General features: G+C 38.6%; 1 protein-coding gene across 1 annotated transcript in view; it reads left to right on the forward strand.

Annotated features, from left to right (window-relative positions):
• USH2A (usherin) overlaps positions 1-18,339 on the forward strand; it is an 894,134-nt gene that overhangs the window by 266,032 nt on the left and 609,763 nt on the right. The window contains exon 20 of the mRNA XM_003419876.4: positions 3,118-3,348. Coding sequence (XP_003419924.2) covers positions 3,118-3,348 — 231 coding nt within the window. The remainder of the gene's footprint in view (positions 1-3,117; positions 3,349-18,339) is intronic.

Consider the following 18,339-nt stretch of genomic DNA (forward strand, 5'->3'; position numbering starts at 1 on the left):
TGCTCAATAGCCATATGAGGCTAGTGGCTACAGTATTAGACAGTGAGGATCTAGAACTGTCCTTACAGAAAATTCTGTTGGATATCTCTGGGCTAAATGGTATTTTTCAAACTGAAGTCCAGGTCCCTGTTTTCCAGAAGATTTAAAAAAAAAAAACAAAGACTAGGTAATCTTAAATACAATATAGAAGCCAAACCAGATAAGCTCAAAATTTCTCTTTTGTGTTTCTAAGTAGCAACTTTTAGACAATAAAAAATTACGTAATTGGTCTTCCATTGTTCTCCGAGCCTGGGGTTAAATAATCTTTGATAATAACCCTTCCACGGTTCAGCTCCTCGCCGAAAATGGCCTGCTGAATATTTTATTTAAAAAAGCCTAAAATTTCAAACTCTGAAGAAAAACTTAGTGGGAGAAGAAATTTCTGGATGGCTTAGCCTTTTATTTTGTTTTGGGTTATTTTGTAGAGGGATCATAGTTTGTAAAGTGAAATCTTTGTGAACCCACCATTTAACAAATTTTTGGCAAGAAATACTAAGGGAAATCATGCCTATAATTTAAAGACTCATATATATATATATATATGTAAAAATACCACATGGATTGCAGTGGCAGAAGAAGAAAATCGTTAATTGTCTTACTAAGTTGATGAACTTTTTGCTGAATGCCTTCTCTTCTTTATTAAAAGTTAAAAGAGAATCACAAGTAATTGTTTCTCTTTGGAAAATTGGCCAGAATTTCTAGGAAGTAATAAATTGCAATTGTTCTATGCTGTTTTAAAGTGAATTTCCTTCCATAGTTTAAGGCTATCACTCCTTGTATTCATATCATTTTAATTTATGTTTATTGGAACAGGCAATGACACTGTGTTTGTGTGAGTCTCTGTTGACAAAATGTAGATTAAAACCCTGAAGCCTTTGTCTGGGCCCTTAATAAATAGACTTGGTGATTATGACATTTTTTCCTTTCTTCACTTTCCAGTCTCATAGCCAGCTGACACACGCAGTTGTGGCTGGTTGCTCTTGGTTCCAACTCATGGTTACCTTGTGTATAACAGAACCAAATGTTGCCTGGTCCTGCGTTATATGCCCGATAGTTGGTATCTTCGAGTCCATTGTTATGACTATTGTGTCAGTCCATCTCATTGAGGGTTTTCCTGGGCCCTCTGCTTCCCCAAACATGACATCCTTTTCTAGCAATTGGTCTTTCCTGATCACGTGTCCAAAGTACGCAGGAAGCACGCTCCTCGCTATACTTCTTCCAAGATCGATTTATTGGGTTTTTTTTTTTTTGGCAGTCCACATATATTCAGTATCCTTTGCCAACACCCCAGCTTAAATGCATCAATTCTTCTCCTGCCTTCCTTTTTCCCTACACACACTTAGTGTGGGTATGAAGCTCAGGCTTTACCGGTAAGTGTGTTTGACACTGCTTTATTTAAGAGACTCACAAAGTCTGTTTTGCAAGAAAAAAAATCAAAAGAAAACAGAACTTCACTTTTAATAACTCAGTTGTTACTCTGATCCCCCTTTCCAACAAGTTGTAGGGAAAACTTAATCCCTGTCATTCCTGGGCTTTCCCACTTCCGAAGAATTACCAGTACCCCCGGACCTCAGCACATACCAAAGCCCCAGTGTGTGGCAAGGGCACGGGGTACTTACTGCCCCAAGACTCAGATCACCATGGGTGGTGTGGTCCCTTCAGGAGCAGGCATGCTCTCTGCTGCTGCAAGGCCGAGAGGCTGAATGGAGGCCATTCTTCCCGCATCAGAGCTTGCACAGTGATGAGCTCACAGGCTTATTCCATCGTGCAGATGCTTTGCTTGACCTTCAGAATCAGAATCTTGTTCCGTTTTGTTTTAATCACCTACTGAGCTCTAAAAATCAGAAAATTTCACTGAAAATGACTTTTTTTTTTTAAGTAAACTATAAGATTTGGCAATCTTGGGTCATCGTGCTTGCATCACCCATTGGCTGGAAGACATAACCAACACTTCATCCCACCCAGTTCTTCTCAGACTCCACGCTCCCTCTTGTCTCCCCAGCTACCCCATTTCAATCATTCTATTCCCTGCTCGGCCTCTGGGAACTGCACCTCAGAGTTGATGCCACATTAAGAAAGGGGCTCTGCCTCTGTGATCAGTGTTAGTCTCTGGCTGCAGATTCCCCTGGGCATCCTACAGCTCCTGGGTGAGGCAGCTCCCACTCAGCCAAGGGGAATTCACCAGAGAGGGGGGCAGCTAGGAGCCAGAGAGACCAACAGGCCCAACAGCTGGGTGTGGGGCACCTGCTTGGTAAAAACCCGTGTGGGGCTCCAACAGCATCTGGTACACGTAATATATGAAATCTGTTATTTAGCAAGAAAGTAGAGACAAACTATTTGAGATTTTAAAAAATCACTTAATTGCAAAAGTTTTATGTGAAGAATTTGTTGTTTTGGGTGCTGGTGAGTAGATTCTGACTCCTAGCAACTGCGTGTGTCAGAGTAGAACTGTCAGTTTAAATTCAGTTTGGTCACAAAAGAAAGTCTGTATCATAGTTTCAATTGCTAAACTCTTTGCCATCAAGTTTATTCAAACTCATGCAGACCCTATAGGACAGAGTAGAACTGTCTCATAGAGTTTCCAAGGAGTGGCTGATAGATTCGAACTGCCGACCTTTTGGATAGCAGCCGAGCTCTTAACCACTATGCTACCAGGCCTCCTTTCAATTCCTAGAACCATAAAAATACTTGAGACCATACTGATTTGGTATTGAGTGTGATAAGCACGATTTTATGTGTACATTGGTCTCCCTGGATAGTGCAAATGGCTAACATGCTCAGCTGCTAACCAAAAGGTTGGAGGTTTGGGCCACTCAGAGGCACCTGAGGAAAGCCCTAGTAATCGGAAAAGTCAGCCTCTGAAAACCTTACGGAGCACAGTTCTCCTCTGACACGCCTGGGGTTCCCATGAGTCAGAATCAACAGAGCACAGTTCTCCTCTGACACACCTGGGGTTCCCATGAGTCAGAATCAACTGAACAGCAACTGTTTTTGTTTTTAAATGTGTACATCTATGTGAATATCTGTCTCTCATAGAGACCACATTTTTGAATGTAACAAGTGTTTTCTGATATTTAGCACCAGCCCGACTGAGGCCTCCTCTTGTGGAAGGAATCAACAGCACAACCATTCATCTTAGGTGGCTTCCACCTGAAGAACTAAATGGGCCCTCTCCTGTATACCAGCTGGAACGGAGAGAGTCGTCTCTAGCAGCTCCTACGGCCACGATGATGAAAGGAATTCGTTTCGTAGGGAATGGGTATTATAAATTTCCCAGCTCCGCTCTGCCAGTCAACACAGACTTTACTGGTAAGTGTGTTTAACGTTGCTTCATTTAAGAGACGCTGAGCCCCACTGTGTTTCCTATCTTTTTGGTATCCCTTTACACTGAAATTTTACTATGCCTGTTTATACTAAGCCTTTTCATAAATTTAGTCTGATTGTATCAATATATTCATCTTTTCTGTTTTCTGGGAAAAATGTGGGGTAAGCGGAGGAAAGAAATATAAAGACGTGAAAAGGCAGCCTTATTGGATCAAAGGATGGGTTTAAGATGACTCTAGGACACTATTTACCAAAATGTCCCCAGAATGTTAATCACTGCTATTTGGAAAAAAGGGTTCCTTGGGGAAATGAGTTTGAGAAATATTGGGTAATACTGGAGATTCTCAGTGCACATCAGGTTATTAAAGCCTCCAAGGAGAATTGGAACAAAAAAACTAACGCGTTTTAGCTAAGCATTTCTAACACTTACTTGGTGTAATTTTTTTTAGTGTAATAATTATTAATACCCCATGTTTTGTTGAAAGCATATGGGAGGAACTAATATCATGGAAAGCATATGGGCCAGGACTAGGGTGGGGTGTGGGAGGCAATTGCCTTGTGTGCAAAATTTAGAGGTACCGGAAAACTCAGTAAAATCCAGGTAAATGATATTGTTAATGTAATATTTAAAAAAACCAAAATCAATGCAAAAACAATCCACGATGAAGAAAGTGTCAAAGTTTGAAATAAAGACAGGATCCAACCCTGCATTCGCGCGCCCCGTGTCTCAGCCATCACCCGACTCCTGGCCCTCTCAGGTGCTGGCACTGCGATACTCTGGGATGCATTTACCTCTACAGGTTACAAGGCCTGAAAAGCACTGTTTCAGCATAGATACAGAAAACTGGCTATTTCTAATCTTTGTTAACTTTTAAATGTATGATACATATTAACATATATGTGAGATATATATTATTATATCATAGAAGATATATATTATTCTCCTAAAAATATTAATATAATCAGTGAGAAAGTCATTTTGTAAAAAATGGCTATTCTTTAATATATTGAGTATATTGAGGGCAATAAAATGGAATTTGAGCTACAAAGTGTAGCTCAAATATCATTGTCTTATTTTTACCTAAAATAGTGAATAGTTTGCTTTCGGGTGAGGCTGGCTGTTGATGTATATCTGGGATGAACTGTGATTCGGTTCTAGCTGAGCTATGTTAAGATTAACGCATACGTCGTTACTTGCCCAGCAGATCAAGACCATCAGTGAATAGTGGCTAATTCAACCATTGAACTCCCCTAAAACGTTTGATGTCTATTTAATATTCTTAAATAAAAAAAAAAAGGAGAGATATAAAAAAAGAATATGTGGATTAAAAAAATATATATATATATACATACATTTTCCCACGTGCAAATAGCAACTACCTCCCTGGTCCAGCATTTGTTTCCATTCAGCTGGGTGTAGCTGCTGTAAAGGATGGCAGCTTGGATTTGCTGGCTAGCCAGCAGACAGATTTTTGATGGGATCACCTACTGTTGTTGCAGTGAAAGACAGAGTGGCCCCGTCCACCGTTAATAAATTTAGTCGTCCTCGCTCCCTCCCTGGCCGGCATTATACTCTGAGGTGCAAAGGCTAGGGGCAGATGTAGCGTCTGGGAAGTTTTCCAAATTCCTCTTTAAAAAAGTTAGGCTGTTAACAGCGGCCTCACGAAGCAGGATCCTTCTGTCTGTAACGAAGCCTCCAGATGCACAGAAAATGTGCTCAGAGCACACATCATTTGAAGGACAAGGCAGAGAGATCACGATTTTGGCTTCAACTACTCCCTGGAGCTTTGGTGATTCCCAGAGAAGAAGATTTCTTCCTGAGCTGACACGCCCCCGGGTATTGGTGCCTTTTTATTAGCAGTTTCGTCTTACACTTAAGGTTCCCTTCAATTTGTAAGGTAGCCAGGTCAACATCAAGTTCTTGGTTCGATTCTTTGGCTCAATTGCCAGGTTTGGTTGAGTCCATGATTTTATTGAATCATAGTTTAACTAACTTTACCTAATTAATCAGCTAAGATAGATTTATAAAACCAAGTAAAGAACTTTCATTAAACTTGCATCTTTTCTATGTAGAGAGGTTAAGAGTGTAACTAACATCTTACATTTGGTTTAGTCATAAATGATCTCATTCAATCCTTCTACAACCGTGTGAGATAGGTATTTTACTTACCCTCAATGCATGGGAGGCAATGAGGCTCCAGTAAGTGGCCCCAAGGTGCCACAGCTACTGAATTTCAGGTTGGAATGTGAACTGTAGGCAACTGATTCGAAGGCTTGTTTTCTTCCACAGAGGAGAAAGGAGCAGACAGTGTTTTAGAAGTTATGGCGTAAGAAGCATATAAAACCTGTAAATGGGGATGGGAGGTGAAATAATGATAACTAAATATTCTTTACCCAACACTGCTCACCTTTTTGGTTTGTCTCGCAGTTGCTAGCTTTCCAGGTAGCAAACAGTAAGCAGCGTTGGCATTACTTAGTTATTTATATCCCAAAGGCATCTGGGAGCTTTTCAGTAGATCAAGGAGAATCAGTTTCTTTCCCTAACAGTTAATTCAAAGTGTTATTATAAGCTAGGTGTGTAAGATCTAAATGAAATTATGTTAAGTGGGCTGAAGTGATACCTGCCAAACAGTGCTTCCAATTCGTGTTTCTTTATACTTTAAACAGTGTTTATATTCTCAGGCAAATACAATGAACAAGTCCTAGAAAGTTCTGACATGGCTAATTATGTTTAAAAAGTGAGCAAGTTAATAATTACATAAAAACTATAGTGTTCCTGATTGTTCCTAAACTATAACAAAATGTGGAGCTATCAGTTAACACACAATGATAAATATTGTGCACATGCTTTGTGTGTGCGCAGTAAGTCAGATTTCTGCCACCAATGGCGGGATTTGGAGATGAATTGATTACATGCTCCATGGTCATGGGCAACATGCTGAAAGTCTCAATATAGCATAGTATTGCAGGAAGAGAAATGAATCGCTTATATAACTCACCCCCTTCCCATATTTGCTTTAATTCTTTTTACTTTACACAATATAATGAAAACAATACAAACGTAAGAATATATACTTTAACATGCCGTTTAATGTTGTAAATTATGAAGCTTAGTTTTCTAAGTGAACTCTGTCAAGATCGACTTTAGGGCAGAATAAAGAGCCGGATGAAGGTTATTTTAGGACCTGTTTCTGCTCTCTTTGCCTATATGATACAAGTGTTCTTCAAAAAATAAATCTCTAGGAAGGGTGTATTATCAATCATTTACATCATAGTATAAGTTTACTACCATGTATTAACTCCCCCATTTGACTAAGAACAAGAGCTTTGAAAGCAGGCTAACTGTAAGCTTTAAACTCAGGTCTCACTATTTATCTAAAAAAAAACAAAAAACTGTTGCTATCGAGTCAGTTCTGACTTACAGTGACCCAACATGTTTGAGAGTAGAACTGCACTCAATAGGATTTTTAATGGCCGGTTTTTTGGAAGTAGCTCTCCAGGGCTTTCTTCTAAGCCATGTCTGGGAAGACTCGAACCTCCAGCCTTTCAGTTAGCAGTCAATTACATTAACCATTTGTATCATCCAGGGACTTCCAGTGTTCATTAGAAGAATGCAATCAGACAAACCACTTATTCTTTCGGTACCTTTGTTTTCTTTTCTAAAATTGGTATAGTATTGGGATCCAGCAGGCAGGTGAGGATTAAAGGAGGCAGCCCACCTAATGAACTTTACACAGTGCCTGCCACACAGATTACTTAGCACCCATTAAACATTGTGATTGTTGGGTGCTGTCCAGTTGACCCTGACTCACAGCAGCCCCATGTGACTGAGTAGGACTGGGGTTTCCTAGGCTGTGATCTTTACAGGAGCAGATTGCCACGTCTTTTTCCACAGAGCTGCTGGGTAGGTTTGAACGGCCAGTGTTTTGTTCAGCAGCCAAGTGCTTAATTGCTGTTTCACCAGAGTGCCTTCATTAAACCTTAGCTATTTTTTTATTAGCTTTTATTCATTCCACAAGTATTTATTGAGCATCTACTATGTGATAGGAGCGTTTCTAAATAAGAGTCTTCTACAATTTATAAAATCTACATTTTATTAATTCATTTGTTGTTACAAAGGCTATGTTTGTACGAATGTAATTCCTGGGGTGTGAGTAATATGCAATATTTTCTATTAAAATATGATACTTAGTTTTGTTATGGAAAATGGGGAAATTAATCTACCCAGAATTGAGATATTGGACAAACTGCTTGTCCATGTGTCTAATCTCGCTCATCTATAAAATTGAGGGTTGTATTAGATGGCCATTGCGTCTACCCTCTACCATTCTGAATTTGCCAAATCCACATCAGAGACTGTGAGTTTAAAAACACCTAGATTTTTAAATAATTGTTTGCTTACGATTATTTCATGTAATATTACGTTTACAGTTTAAGATTAACACAAATTTACTCTTATCCTTTACTGAACTGAAGAGCTCAGGTACATGAGAAGAATTATCAGTACAAAAGGGATCTTGGGTTCTATCAAAGGATGCAACGAAGCAACCAATTCAACATAATTTTATAATCTTCTAACTGGACCATCATGCAAACTCCTGTATTGAAATAGTCCCCTGGTTACACAGGGGTCACTGGACTTACTTATTCCAAAACAGGAGTGGCAAATGCAGCATTCTTTTCCTTACACGAGGGTGCCGTCGAGTCGAGTCCAACTCATAGCGACCCTATAGGAGAGGGTAGAACCGCCCATAGGGTTTCCAAGGGTGTAAATCGTTACAGAAACAGACTGCCGCATCTTTCTCCCGTGGAGCAGCTGGTGGGTTTGAGCCACCGACCCTTTGGTTAGCAGCCGCATGCTTAACCACTACACCACTAGGGCTCCAATGCATCAGTAAGGGAACATAATTGCGTCATTACAGAAGGAAATAATACTCATTTTTTTTTTTTTTTTCGGGAATGTAGGGTAAAGCCACATGATTTACAGAAAGAATTTCTTTCTTTCCATATAATACTACTAGTCCAAAGGGAGCCTGGTAAAAACAGCAGCTACAAAACTGCTCAGACTGGCATTCCAAAGGTGACCCTCTCTCCTTGTCACCTTTTTTTTCCTTTTAGTGAAAACAGGTCCGTGGGCATTTGGGGGAAGGTTTGACTATTGTGGTATCCAGATGCCAATCACACCAGCCTTTTAAACTACCTTACTGGCGACCCTGCCCAGAAACCAGGAAGCGCCTCTGGGGAGATCTTTGTAGCAAACCACCCGGGAGAGGAGCTTCCGTGTGCACCTGGATGCAATTCCCTTTTATTTGTCTTCATGAGAATGTGATTACTGGTGTTGCATGTCTTTCAGATGAGAACTCTGCACAGTTCCTTCGTAACAATGTTGTTCAAGGACACTAAACGGTCATCTTACATTTGTGCCTCGTTCTCTTTACCTTCCCCAAAATGGCTGAACTAAAAGACCTCAGGACACAGAAATGCACTTAATTACCAACATATGGAAACAAAAGTGTAACCCCCCAAGATCGATATTCTTTAAAAGCATATCTTTTATATTTTTTGATCTATGACCTTAAAGCTTTATTACTATTTTATTATCTTTAGTGAATTGGGACATTTCAACACTTCATTAAAAGGAAACCGATCGTAAGTAGTTGCGTGAAGGTGCGAGTAGGGCAAACTTCTTTATACAGACTAATTAGTAAAAGCATGTTAGTTCTGACCTTCAATACCCTTGTGTCCTAGTGTTTGTTTTCCTCTGAGTAGGAGCAAATAATTTTGCCAGAAAGTGCTATGTTTTTTTTTTTTTAAATATGGTAAGAAAACCACAAGTCGTTTCAAGACAGATTTAAAACACAAATTTTATTTTAACTCTGGTGCTAGATTTTACCCCTGGTTGCTGAAAAACAAATACTGTATCTGAATCTGCTATGTGGCCTAGCAGTTTAATGAATAGGCTGTGATGATAAAGAAAAATAAAAGAGTAAGAACACAGAACTTGGGAGCAAAGAAAGGAGAAATGGCTTTCAGGGTCAGTGCCCAGGCCCTGGCGTGTGTCCATTTGTGACAGAGTCAGAAGATACGAGAAGGTCTGGTTGAACTTATCTGTGTGAACACAGAGGGAAAAGAATCCAAATGTCTATCTTCCTAAAATGCCAGAAGTCATGCTAACCCATGGTAAACTAGGATATTAAAAAAAAAAAAAAAAATTTTTTTTTTTTTTATATTAAGGAATAAAAATTAAGATTGCTTAGTTTTTACAGCACTTAGTGTTGTTGTTTCAATGATCAGTGCAATGCATTGTTTGATTTCTTGACCGCTGCTTCCATTGGTATTGATTATGGAGCCAAGTAAAATGAAATCTTTGACAATCTTTTCTCCATTTATCATGACGTTTTTTTATTGGTTCAGTTGTGAGGGTTTTTGTTTTCTTTATGTTGAGGTGTAATCGTGCTTTCCACTATGTTCTTGAGTTTTCTCTAAAGTTTTAAATTTACCCTACTCAAATTGTCTACTGCCTTTTTCTTCCAATATATCAGTCATCTGGAATTTTCGTAAAGACTTCATTGCCAAAAATAATTCTGCCATCCATTAGGAACATTCCGCATCATTATAACAGATTAATTTTAGTTCTTTTTTTCATACAACTTGTCTGGGTACAAAGAGGAACTCGGAGCAGGAAAGAATCATAACAGTCAACATCATTAATGAAATTAAATTAGCACCTATGAAATTGATTGCTTTTTTAATTTAATGAAGTATTTTGTATATATTACTCAGAAAAAAAAAATTAAGAACATTGGAAGATGGATGTTGTCGTTAGGTGCTGTTGAGTTGATCTCAACTCATAGTGACCCCATGAGACAGTTTAGAGCTGCCCCTATAGGGTTTCCTAGGCTGTAGCGACCCCATGAGACAGTGTAGAACTGCCCCTATAGGGTTTCCTAGGCTGTAGCGACCCCATGAGACAGTGTAGAACTGCCCCTATAGGGTTTCCTAGGCTGTAGCGACCCCATGAGACAGTGTAGAACTGCCCCATAGGGTTTCCTAGGCTGTAGCGACCCCATGAGACAGTGTAGAACTGCCCCTATAGGGTTTCCTAGGCTGTAGCGACCCCATGAGACAGTGTAGAACTGCCCCATAGGGTTTCCTAGGCTGTAGCGACCCCATGAGACAGTTTAGAGCTGCCCCTATAGGGTTTCCTAGGCTGTAGCGACCCCATGAGACAGTGTAGAACTGCCCCTATAGGGTTTCCTAGGCTGTAGCGACCCCATGAGACAGTTTAGAGCTGCCCCTATAGGGTTTCCTAGGCTGTAGCGACCCCATGAGACAGTGTAGAACTGCCCCATAGGGTTTCCTAGGCTGTAGCGACCCCATGAGACAGTGTAGAACTGCCCCTATAGGGTTTCCTAGGCTGTAGCGACCCCATGAGACAGTGTAGAACTGCCCCATAGGGTTTCCTAGGCTGTAGCGACCCCATGAGACAGTTTAGAGCTGCCCCTATAGGGTTTCCTAGGCTGTAGCGACCCCATGAGACAGTGTAGAACTGCCCCATAGGGTTTCCTAGGCTGTAGCGACCCCATGAGACAGTTTAGAGCTGCCCCTATAGGGTTTCCTAGGCTGTAGCGACCCCATGAGACAGTGTAGAACTGCCCCATAGGGTTTCCTAGGCTGTAGTGACCCCATGAGACAGTGTAGAACTGCCCCTATAGGGTCTCCTAGGCTGTAATCTTCATAGGAGTAGGTTGCCAGGTGTTTCTGCCTCAGAGTAGCTGGGTGGGTTTGAACTACCAACCTTTTGGTTATCAGCTGAGCACTTAACCATTTCACTACCAGGACTTGTTTTTAAAGATGTACAGTTATATTCACAGTCAAGCACCACATAACATCTGCATATATGTCCATGGTCCCACCAGGTTATAATAGAGATCAGAAATCTAGATCGGAGTATGAGGCATAGCAAATGCAACCTCAAAAACACCGAAAAAATTCTGCTAGGTGCTAAAGGATCGGCTCAGCTGAAAGCTCCAAGGCTAACAGAAATGCGAGAGGGGCCTATGTCAGGTATGGAGAAATTTCTAATGATGTGGATTGAAGACAAACAAGGAGGTTCAAGGGGAACTTCAAAAGGGAAGAGTAAGGATTTGTGGGACAGTTATAGGAATGAATGATTTAATGAAATCCAATACAGGCAGAAATTTTAAAACAAACAACCCATGCACCACTCCTCAGCCCCTTCTTTTCCTGACTTTCTTCCCTTGAAAACTCTTTCTTATTCTGTTTATCATCCACATTGAATATTACCAATTGCCTGAGACAGAAATCTGGAAATTGTCCTTAAATACCACTTCTTGCTCTCTTCCTCACACCCATCAATTATTCCTCCGGCGGCCCTTCCTCCTCTGATAACTCTCTTGAAACTATCCACTGCAGCCTCCCCCTTCATTGTTAGCTCTGCCAATAGTCTCCTTCTTCTGAAGAGAAAAATGCCCATATCTTTGAACGGTTTCATGCCTTGGCCTAGAATCCCCTTTCTACCTCCAAGTCGTCCTCTGCCACTTCACTTGGCTAATCCCTACTCATTGTTAAGGTGTGAGCTTACCTGTTCCTCCAAAGAGCCTTTGGGCCCCTCCCTGGCCCACTCCGCAAAAAGTCCGGGATGGAGCTTCCTCCTATGTCCCAGCACAGAAACCAATAATTTCCCCCATTATACCCTTCACAACACTTTATTGGAATTGCTTGTTTACTTATCCATTTTCCCAACTAGACTGAAACTGTGATTGTCTCCTTCACAATTTTATCATTTATGCCTTCACAGCATAGGACACATACCACATGTTCAGTAAATGTTTGTGGAATGAAAAATTGACTAAATGAGTGATAGAAAAAGGAAAATCGATAAGGAAGTTTGTTTATCTGTCAGAGTGGTGATCACCTTATTCATTAGAATATATTACACAATAGTGAAAGCTACCTTTTTTAAAGGTATTGATAGCTTAGAGTGGTAACTCTATGTATGTAGTTTTTATTAGCCTAAGATTTAAATGCGTAAGAAAGTACTTTATGAGCTATAGAGTACTAGAGACAAAAAGTAATTTTTATTAATGGTCTTTGGTTGCTGGTGAAGTTAGTTTGATGTCAGTTTTCATAGCTAGACTGCCGTCTATATTCAGAATTTTCTGCATAGCCGTAGCTGTCAAATAACTGGTTGTCGGAAATTACGTTCTTACACATTCCTTAGATAGAGGATCTCCGTAGGCTTATTAAATTTTGAGGCTAATGAACATTTTGACACTTTTACCTATACATATCATTAGGGCTTATTGCAATAGGTTTAAGATGACAGTCATAACAAACATATACAGCACAATAAAAAGCACTTTTAATCTGGAAAGTGCTTTATAAACAACGGTGATCAATGCTATGGATGGATTAACAGCATCAGACTGATTGAATTCTACTTCAAGGGCAATGAAGGTATTGACGTTGGCATTCTAGCTCGGGAGGCTGCGTGGGTGTTTGTTAAGGAGTGTGGGTTCTGGAGTCAGACTCCCCGAGTTTAAAATCCTTATCCCACAAGTTGCTGGTGTGCGACTTTGCACAAGTGTATTCCTGGGTCTGTGGCACGATTTCTTCATCTGTAAAATGGATCGTTGCAAGGTTTCAGGGCAGGAATCACTGAAGAATTAGCTGCAAGATCATAACCACCATTATTATGTACCCACTTATGGCTGACATTCGTTAATTCAGGAGTTTGAATTATGTGCCTTCCCGTTTCAGACATGGACTTTATGTGCCCAAACCACAGATATCTTGTAAAAAAAAAAAAAAAGATACTCTTTTATGACCTCTCTTTTTTTCTCTACTACACATCTTTCTCATTGTTCATTTCACTCAATCTATGAACTTCTGACCTTTGTTTTTTTACTTGCCTTTCTTCTTTCTCTAGAGGCTTGGAAGTTCTGCATCTCATTTCTGCACTTCTAGTGGCCATCTTTAAATTTAACACACACCTGTAAACCAAACTCCTTTTCTTCTCTTGAAAAAGAAGACTCTTTCGGCGCCTCCCATCTACCGATCTCTCCTCCGTCTGTTCTCACCTGGATTGTTCTTCTCCCACCTCCTTATTGCAAGGGCATTCTTCATGATCGCCAGTGATTTTCAAAACAATGGACTTTTCTTAATTCCCACCCTGTGTGTCTCTAAACAGTACTGATACAATTATGTCGTTAGAGGAAAAAAAATGAAGAAACTAAATATTCCTCACTAGGTTTCCCCCTTGAATGTCTGCAAAATATTTCCAAGATTTTTGGTTCTATTTTTAGGGGGGAGGTACTTCTCTCCTTAAATGAAGGACCTTAATCATTCTTTCAGTTAATATACAGATATTTCTCAATTTCATCCCATTTGCCATTAGCTGTGGTTGATGTAGGAGAAAGGATATTGAACAAAACAGGCACAGTCCCTGACCTCAGGGAGCTTTGAGTTTTGCAGTGAAGATATGCATCAAACATACAATTTAAAATAATTTACAATAATTACATATATCAAACACATAATTAAATAATTACAATAGTTGTATATGTCAAAAAAAATAATTGCATATGTCAAACACATAATTATTATTGCATATATCAAGAACATAATTAAATAAGGTTGTGACTTCTGACTTCAGCTATGAAACTTACATCAAAAAAGCCTCCTGTAGAGAAAAACAATAGAAGTTGAATATAATTTTTTAAAAACATAGTTTTTTAAAGGCCTTAGTAAGTAACTAGGGCTACCAGGACTTAAAGAATCAAGGTCCCAGAAATAAAGAAAACCATTTAGTTGAGGCTTTTATTTATCTTTGATTTTCTTTCTGTTTTGTTACTAATTCCCTGGTGGCACAATTCAAAATTACTAGAGATGGCATAAAATAGGACTGAATAACCAAAACCAAAAAAAACCCCCAAAAAACCCAGTGCCCTTGAGTCGATTCCGACTCATAGGGACCCTATAGATGCTAAGATAAACGAAGCAAAAAAAAAAAAAAAAAAAAAGGAAGATCCTCAAGTAATACTCAAGTAATAGAGGCAGCAGAGAGTTAGGGAGAAAGATGCTGGGAGTTTGGACTCAAGTAGAGAGTCCTTAGGGAACATCCTGAGTTTTCACTGAGTCTCCAGAAAGTCCACACACAATGGGCGAGCGTCCTGCTCTAGGAGTAAGGGCTACAGCTTTCCGGAATGTTGACGAAACTAAGGCCGATCTGCCCTAACAAAGCCTGAGCCAAGCCTGTGTAATGTCAAAGTGATCGGGTAAAGTCACTAAGTAAACAAAACTTTAGTCTAGTTAGTAGATAATAAAATAATCCACAGCCTTTATGTGTATCCATGTATCATCCGGAAACCCTGGTGGCCTAGTAGTTCAGTGCTACATCTGCTAACCAAAGGACGGCAGTTCAAATCCACCTGGCGCTCCTTGGAAACTCTGTGGGGCAATTCTACTCTGTCGTATAGGGTCACTATGAGTCGGAATCGACTCGACAGCGTGGGGCTTGGTTCTTGGTTTTGGTGTATCACCCACAAAGTGAGCAATAATAAAGTGTAAGGAGTCAGCAGAGGCACAAACAGAGATGACCCAGATACTAGAGTTAGCCAACAGGACTTCAAAATAATTTCAATTAGTGTTCTAATTAAAATAAAGGACTAGATGGACAGAAAAGATGAAAAGGTAGAGGAAGGTCAACACAAAAATGAAATCCATAAAAGAATGAAAAAGACAATGCAGTAGTATTGCAAATTAAATATATATATATATGAAATTAAGAGCCCATCAACGGACTATATACAATCAAGCACAGAGGGGAAAAAAATGAACAAGGACAAAAAAGAACAGATTATAAGAGAAATACACATATTTGAAGTTCCAGAAAAAAAGAAGAGAGAATGGGACAGAGGCGTATTGGTATAAATAATAGCTAAGAACTCATCAAACATATGTGTGTATATATATAATATATAGCCCTGGTGGTACAGTGGTTAAAGCACTCAGTGGCTGACCCAAAGTTGGCAGCTCAAGCCCACCAGCTGCTCTGTGGAAGAAAGATGTGGCAGTCTGCTTCTGTAAATATTTACAGCCTTGGAAATCCTGTGGGGCAGTTCTACCCTGTCCTACAGGGTCGCTGAGTCAGAATTGACTCAACAGCAGTGGGTAATGTTAACACACAGTTTCACAAAGCTTAGAAAACCTTAATCAGGATAAATAGAGGCAAAACCACATCTAGATATATCATAGTCAACTTATTTAACATAAAAGACAAGAAAAAAAAATCTCAAAAGTGGCTGGGTAGGGCCAGAAGACTCAGCACCTTAAAAGGAGCAAAAATAAGACTGATGCCTGATTTTTCCACAAAAAGTACAAAGGTCAGAATATAATGGAATGATGCCTTTAAAATGTTAAAGTTAACAAAAATCACCACTTGAGATTTCTATATCCTGGGAAAATACCTGTCAAAAATAAAATAAAATGTTTCCATTAAAACAAAAGTTGCTGTCTATAGACCAACACTATAAGAAATACTAAAAGAAGTTCATCAGGCCTTAGAAAAGATCCCATGTGGAAGCACAGAACTTCAGGAAACAATGAAGGCCTTCAGAAAGAAATAATTGTGGGTCAAGAGATATTAACATTATGATAAAAGCAATAAAAATAACAGAGTATTGTGAAATTTATAACACATGTGAGAGAAAAATATACAACATTTGCCTTGTCACAAATGATGGGAGAGCATTATGAAGAGTTGAGCTATAATACAATTCTTGCAAAGTTGGGGAAGTTGAAGAGCTTTTAATTTAAAGTAGGCCATAATAAGTCAAGGATTTATATTGTACTATCTAAGGTAAATACTAAAAGAGTAATAAAAGAAGTTATAAGCAAAAGAAAAACTAATAGTAAAGAAACAATGAATAATAAATAAGCATATGATTGGGGAAAAAAAAGGAAAAAGAAAGAGAGGAACAAAGAGCTAGTGTGATGTATAAAAACAAATAGCACTATTTAATACATAAACCCAGCTCTATCAATAATTAGGTGAAATATAAATGACGTATCCAAATAAGGCCAAAGATTGTCCAACTGAATTTAAAAAATTAGAGTTTTTTTTTTAAAGAGACATACTTTAAACATAAAGACAGAAATTTTGAAAGTAAAAGAATGGAATAAGATACACGAATATGAGACAAAGTAGACTTTAAGACACTTAAGTATCATTAGGGACAACGAACAACATTTCATAATGACAAAAGGATCCAATTTAATAGTTAGGAAAGCAATCCTAAGTTTTTGTGCAGCTTGTATCTTCAAAATATATGAAACAAAATTGACAGAATAAACAGAAAAATAGGCAAATCCCCATTCATTGTTGTGGATATAAATCCCCACCAAATAATTGATAGAAAAAAGTAGGCAAACATTAGAGTACATGTAGAATATTGTAACATGAATAACCAGTTTTATTTGTAGTAGAGCATAGGACATTCCAGCAACTGCATAATACACGGTTTTGAAGTTCACGTGGGAAATTTTCCAAATTAGATAATAATCTGGGCCATGAATCAGGTCTCATAAATTTTCTAGAATTGGTTTAATGCACTATATTCTCTCTGACAACTATTGAATTAAACTATAACTTAATAATGGAAAGATAACTAGATTGGAAAATATCTGTGGGTCAAAAAGAAATCATAATGGAAATTAGAAAATGTTTTGAGCTTAATGTTAAATAAAATTCTGTATATAAAAACTTGCATTTTGCAGTAAAATCTGTGCTTAGAGAAACTTTTGAAGATTTGAATGTATGTACTAGAGAAAGAGAATAGTTAAAAATCAGTGATCTAAGTTTCCAACTCAGCAAGAAACCAGAAAAATAAAAACAACAAATCAAACCATAAAATTTGAGAGAAGGAAATGATAAAAATAAAAGCAAAAATCAATGAGCTTATATTTGTTCTTTTGTGAGACCAGAAGAACTGGATGGTGCCTGGCTACAATTACTGAACATTTTGATCAAAGAGTATCTAGAAGAAACTTGATCAAAATGGAGAAAATGCAGAACAGAGTTTCCAATTATAATGGACTTCAGACTTTCTGGAGCCATGGAGGCTCCAGAACCCCTGAAACTATTGCCTGAGATAATCCTTAAACCTTAAACCAAAAATATCCCCTGAAGCCTTCTTAAAACCAAAAAGTAGTTTAGCTTAACTAGTAAGAAATGTCTGCCTTGAGCATTATACTTGTTTAAGAACTATCCATATGGGATCAAAGTGACAAACTTTAGGGGTCAGTGAGTTTATGTTAATGGGGGAGGAAAATTCAGAAAAGGAAGGCAAGAATGGTTGTACAACTTGAAGTATGTAATCAATGTTACTGAATTGTACACACGGAAATGGTTGAATTGGTGTATGTTTTTCTGTGTATATTCTCAACAACTGCACAAAATAAATTAAAAAAAATCAGTGGGATAGAAAACAGAAATGTCATAGAGAAAATAAACAAAGCCAGTAACTGATTCTTAGAAAAGGTGAAAAAACAATTGCTAGCAATAGCGGAGAAACACAAATTACTACTGTCGGGAATGAAAAAGGGATATCTACTCAAAGTCCAACAGATATATAAAAAATATATATTGTGAACAATGTAATGCCAACATTGACAACTTAGATAAATTAGAGAAGTCCTTTGGGAAAAAATTACTAAAACTGGCCAGAAAAAAATCTATATGGTCCTGTTAAGTAACTGAATCCATAACTAGGTTCTTTACAAAAAGAAAACTCCAGGCCCAGGTGACTTCATTGGTGTATTCTGTCAAACATTTATAGTAGAAATAATACCGAAGTTGCACATACATTTCCAAAAATTGAAAGAGTAAACCCTATCTCAATCGAACATAGCAACAATTGTGTGGAAGGTGCAGGACTGGGCGGGTTTTACTCT

This window comes from Loxodonta africana, chromosome 25 (genome assembly GCF_030014295.1).
Source record: "Loxodonta africana isolate mLoxAfr1 chromosome 25, mLoxAfr1.hap2, whole genome shotgun sequence".
Classification (NCBI taxonomy): Eukaryota; Metazoa; Chordata; class Mammalia; order Proboscidea; family Elephantidae; genus Loxodonta; species Loxodonta africana.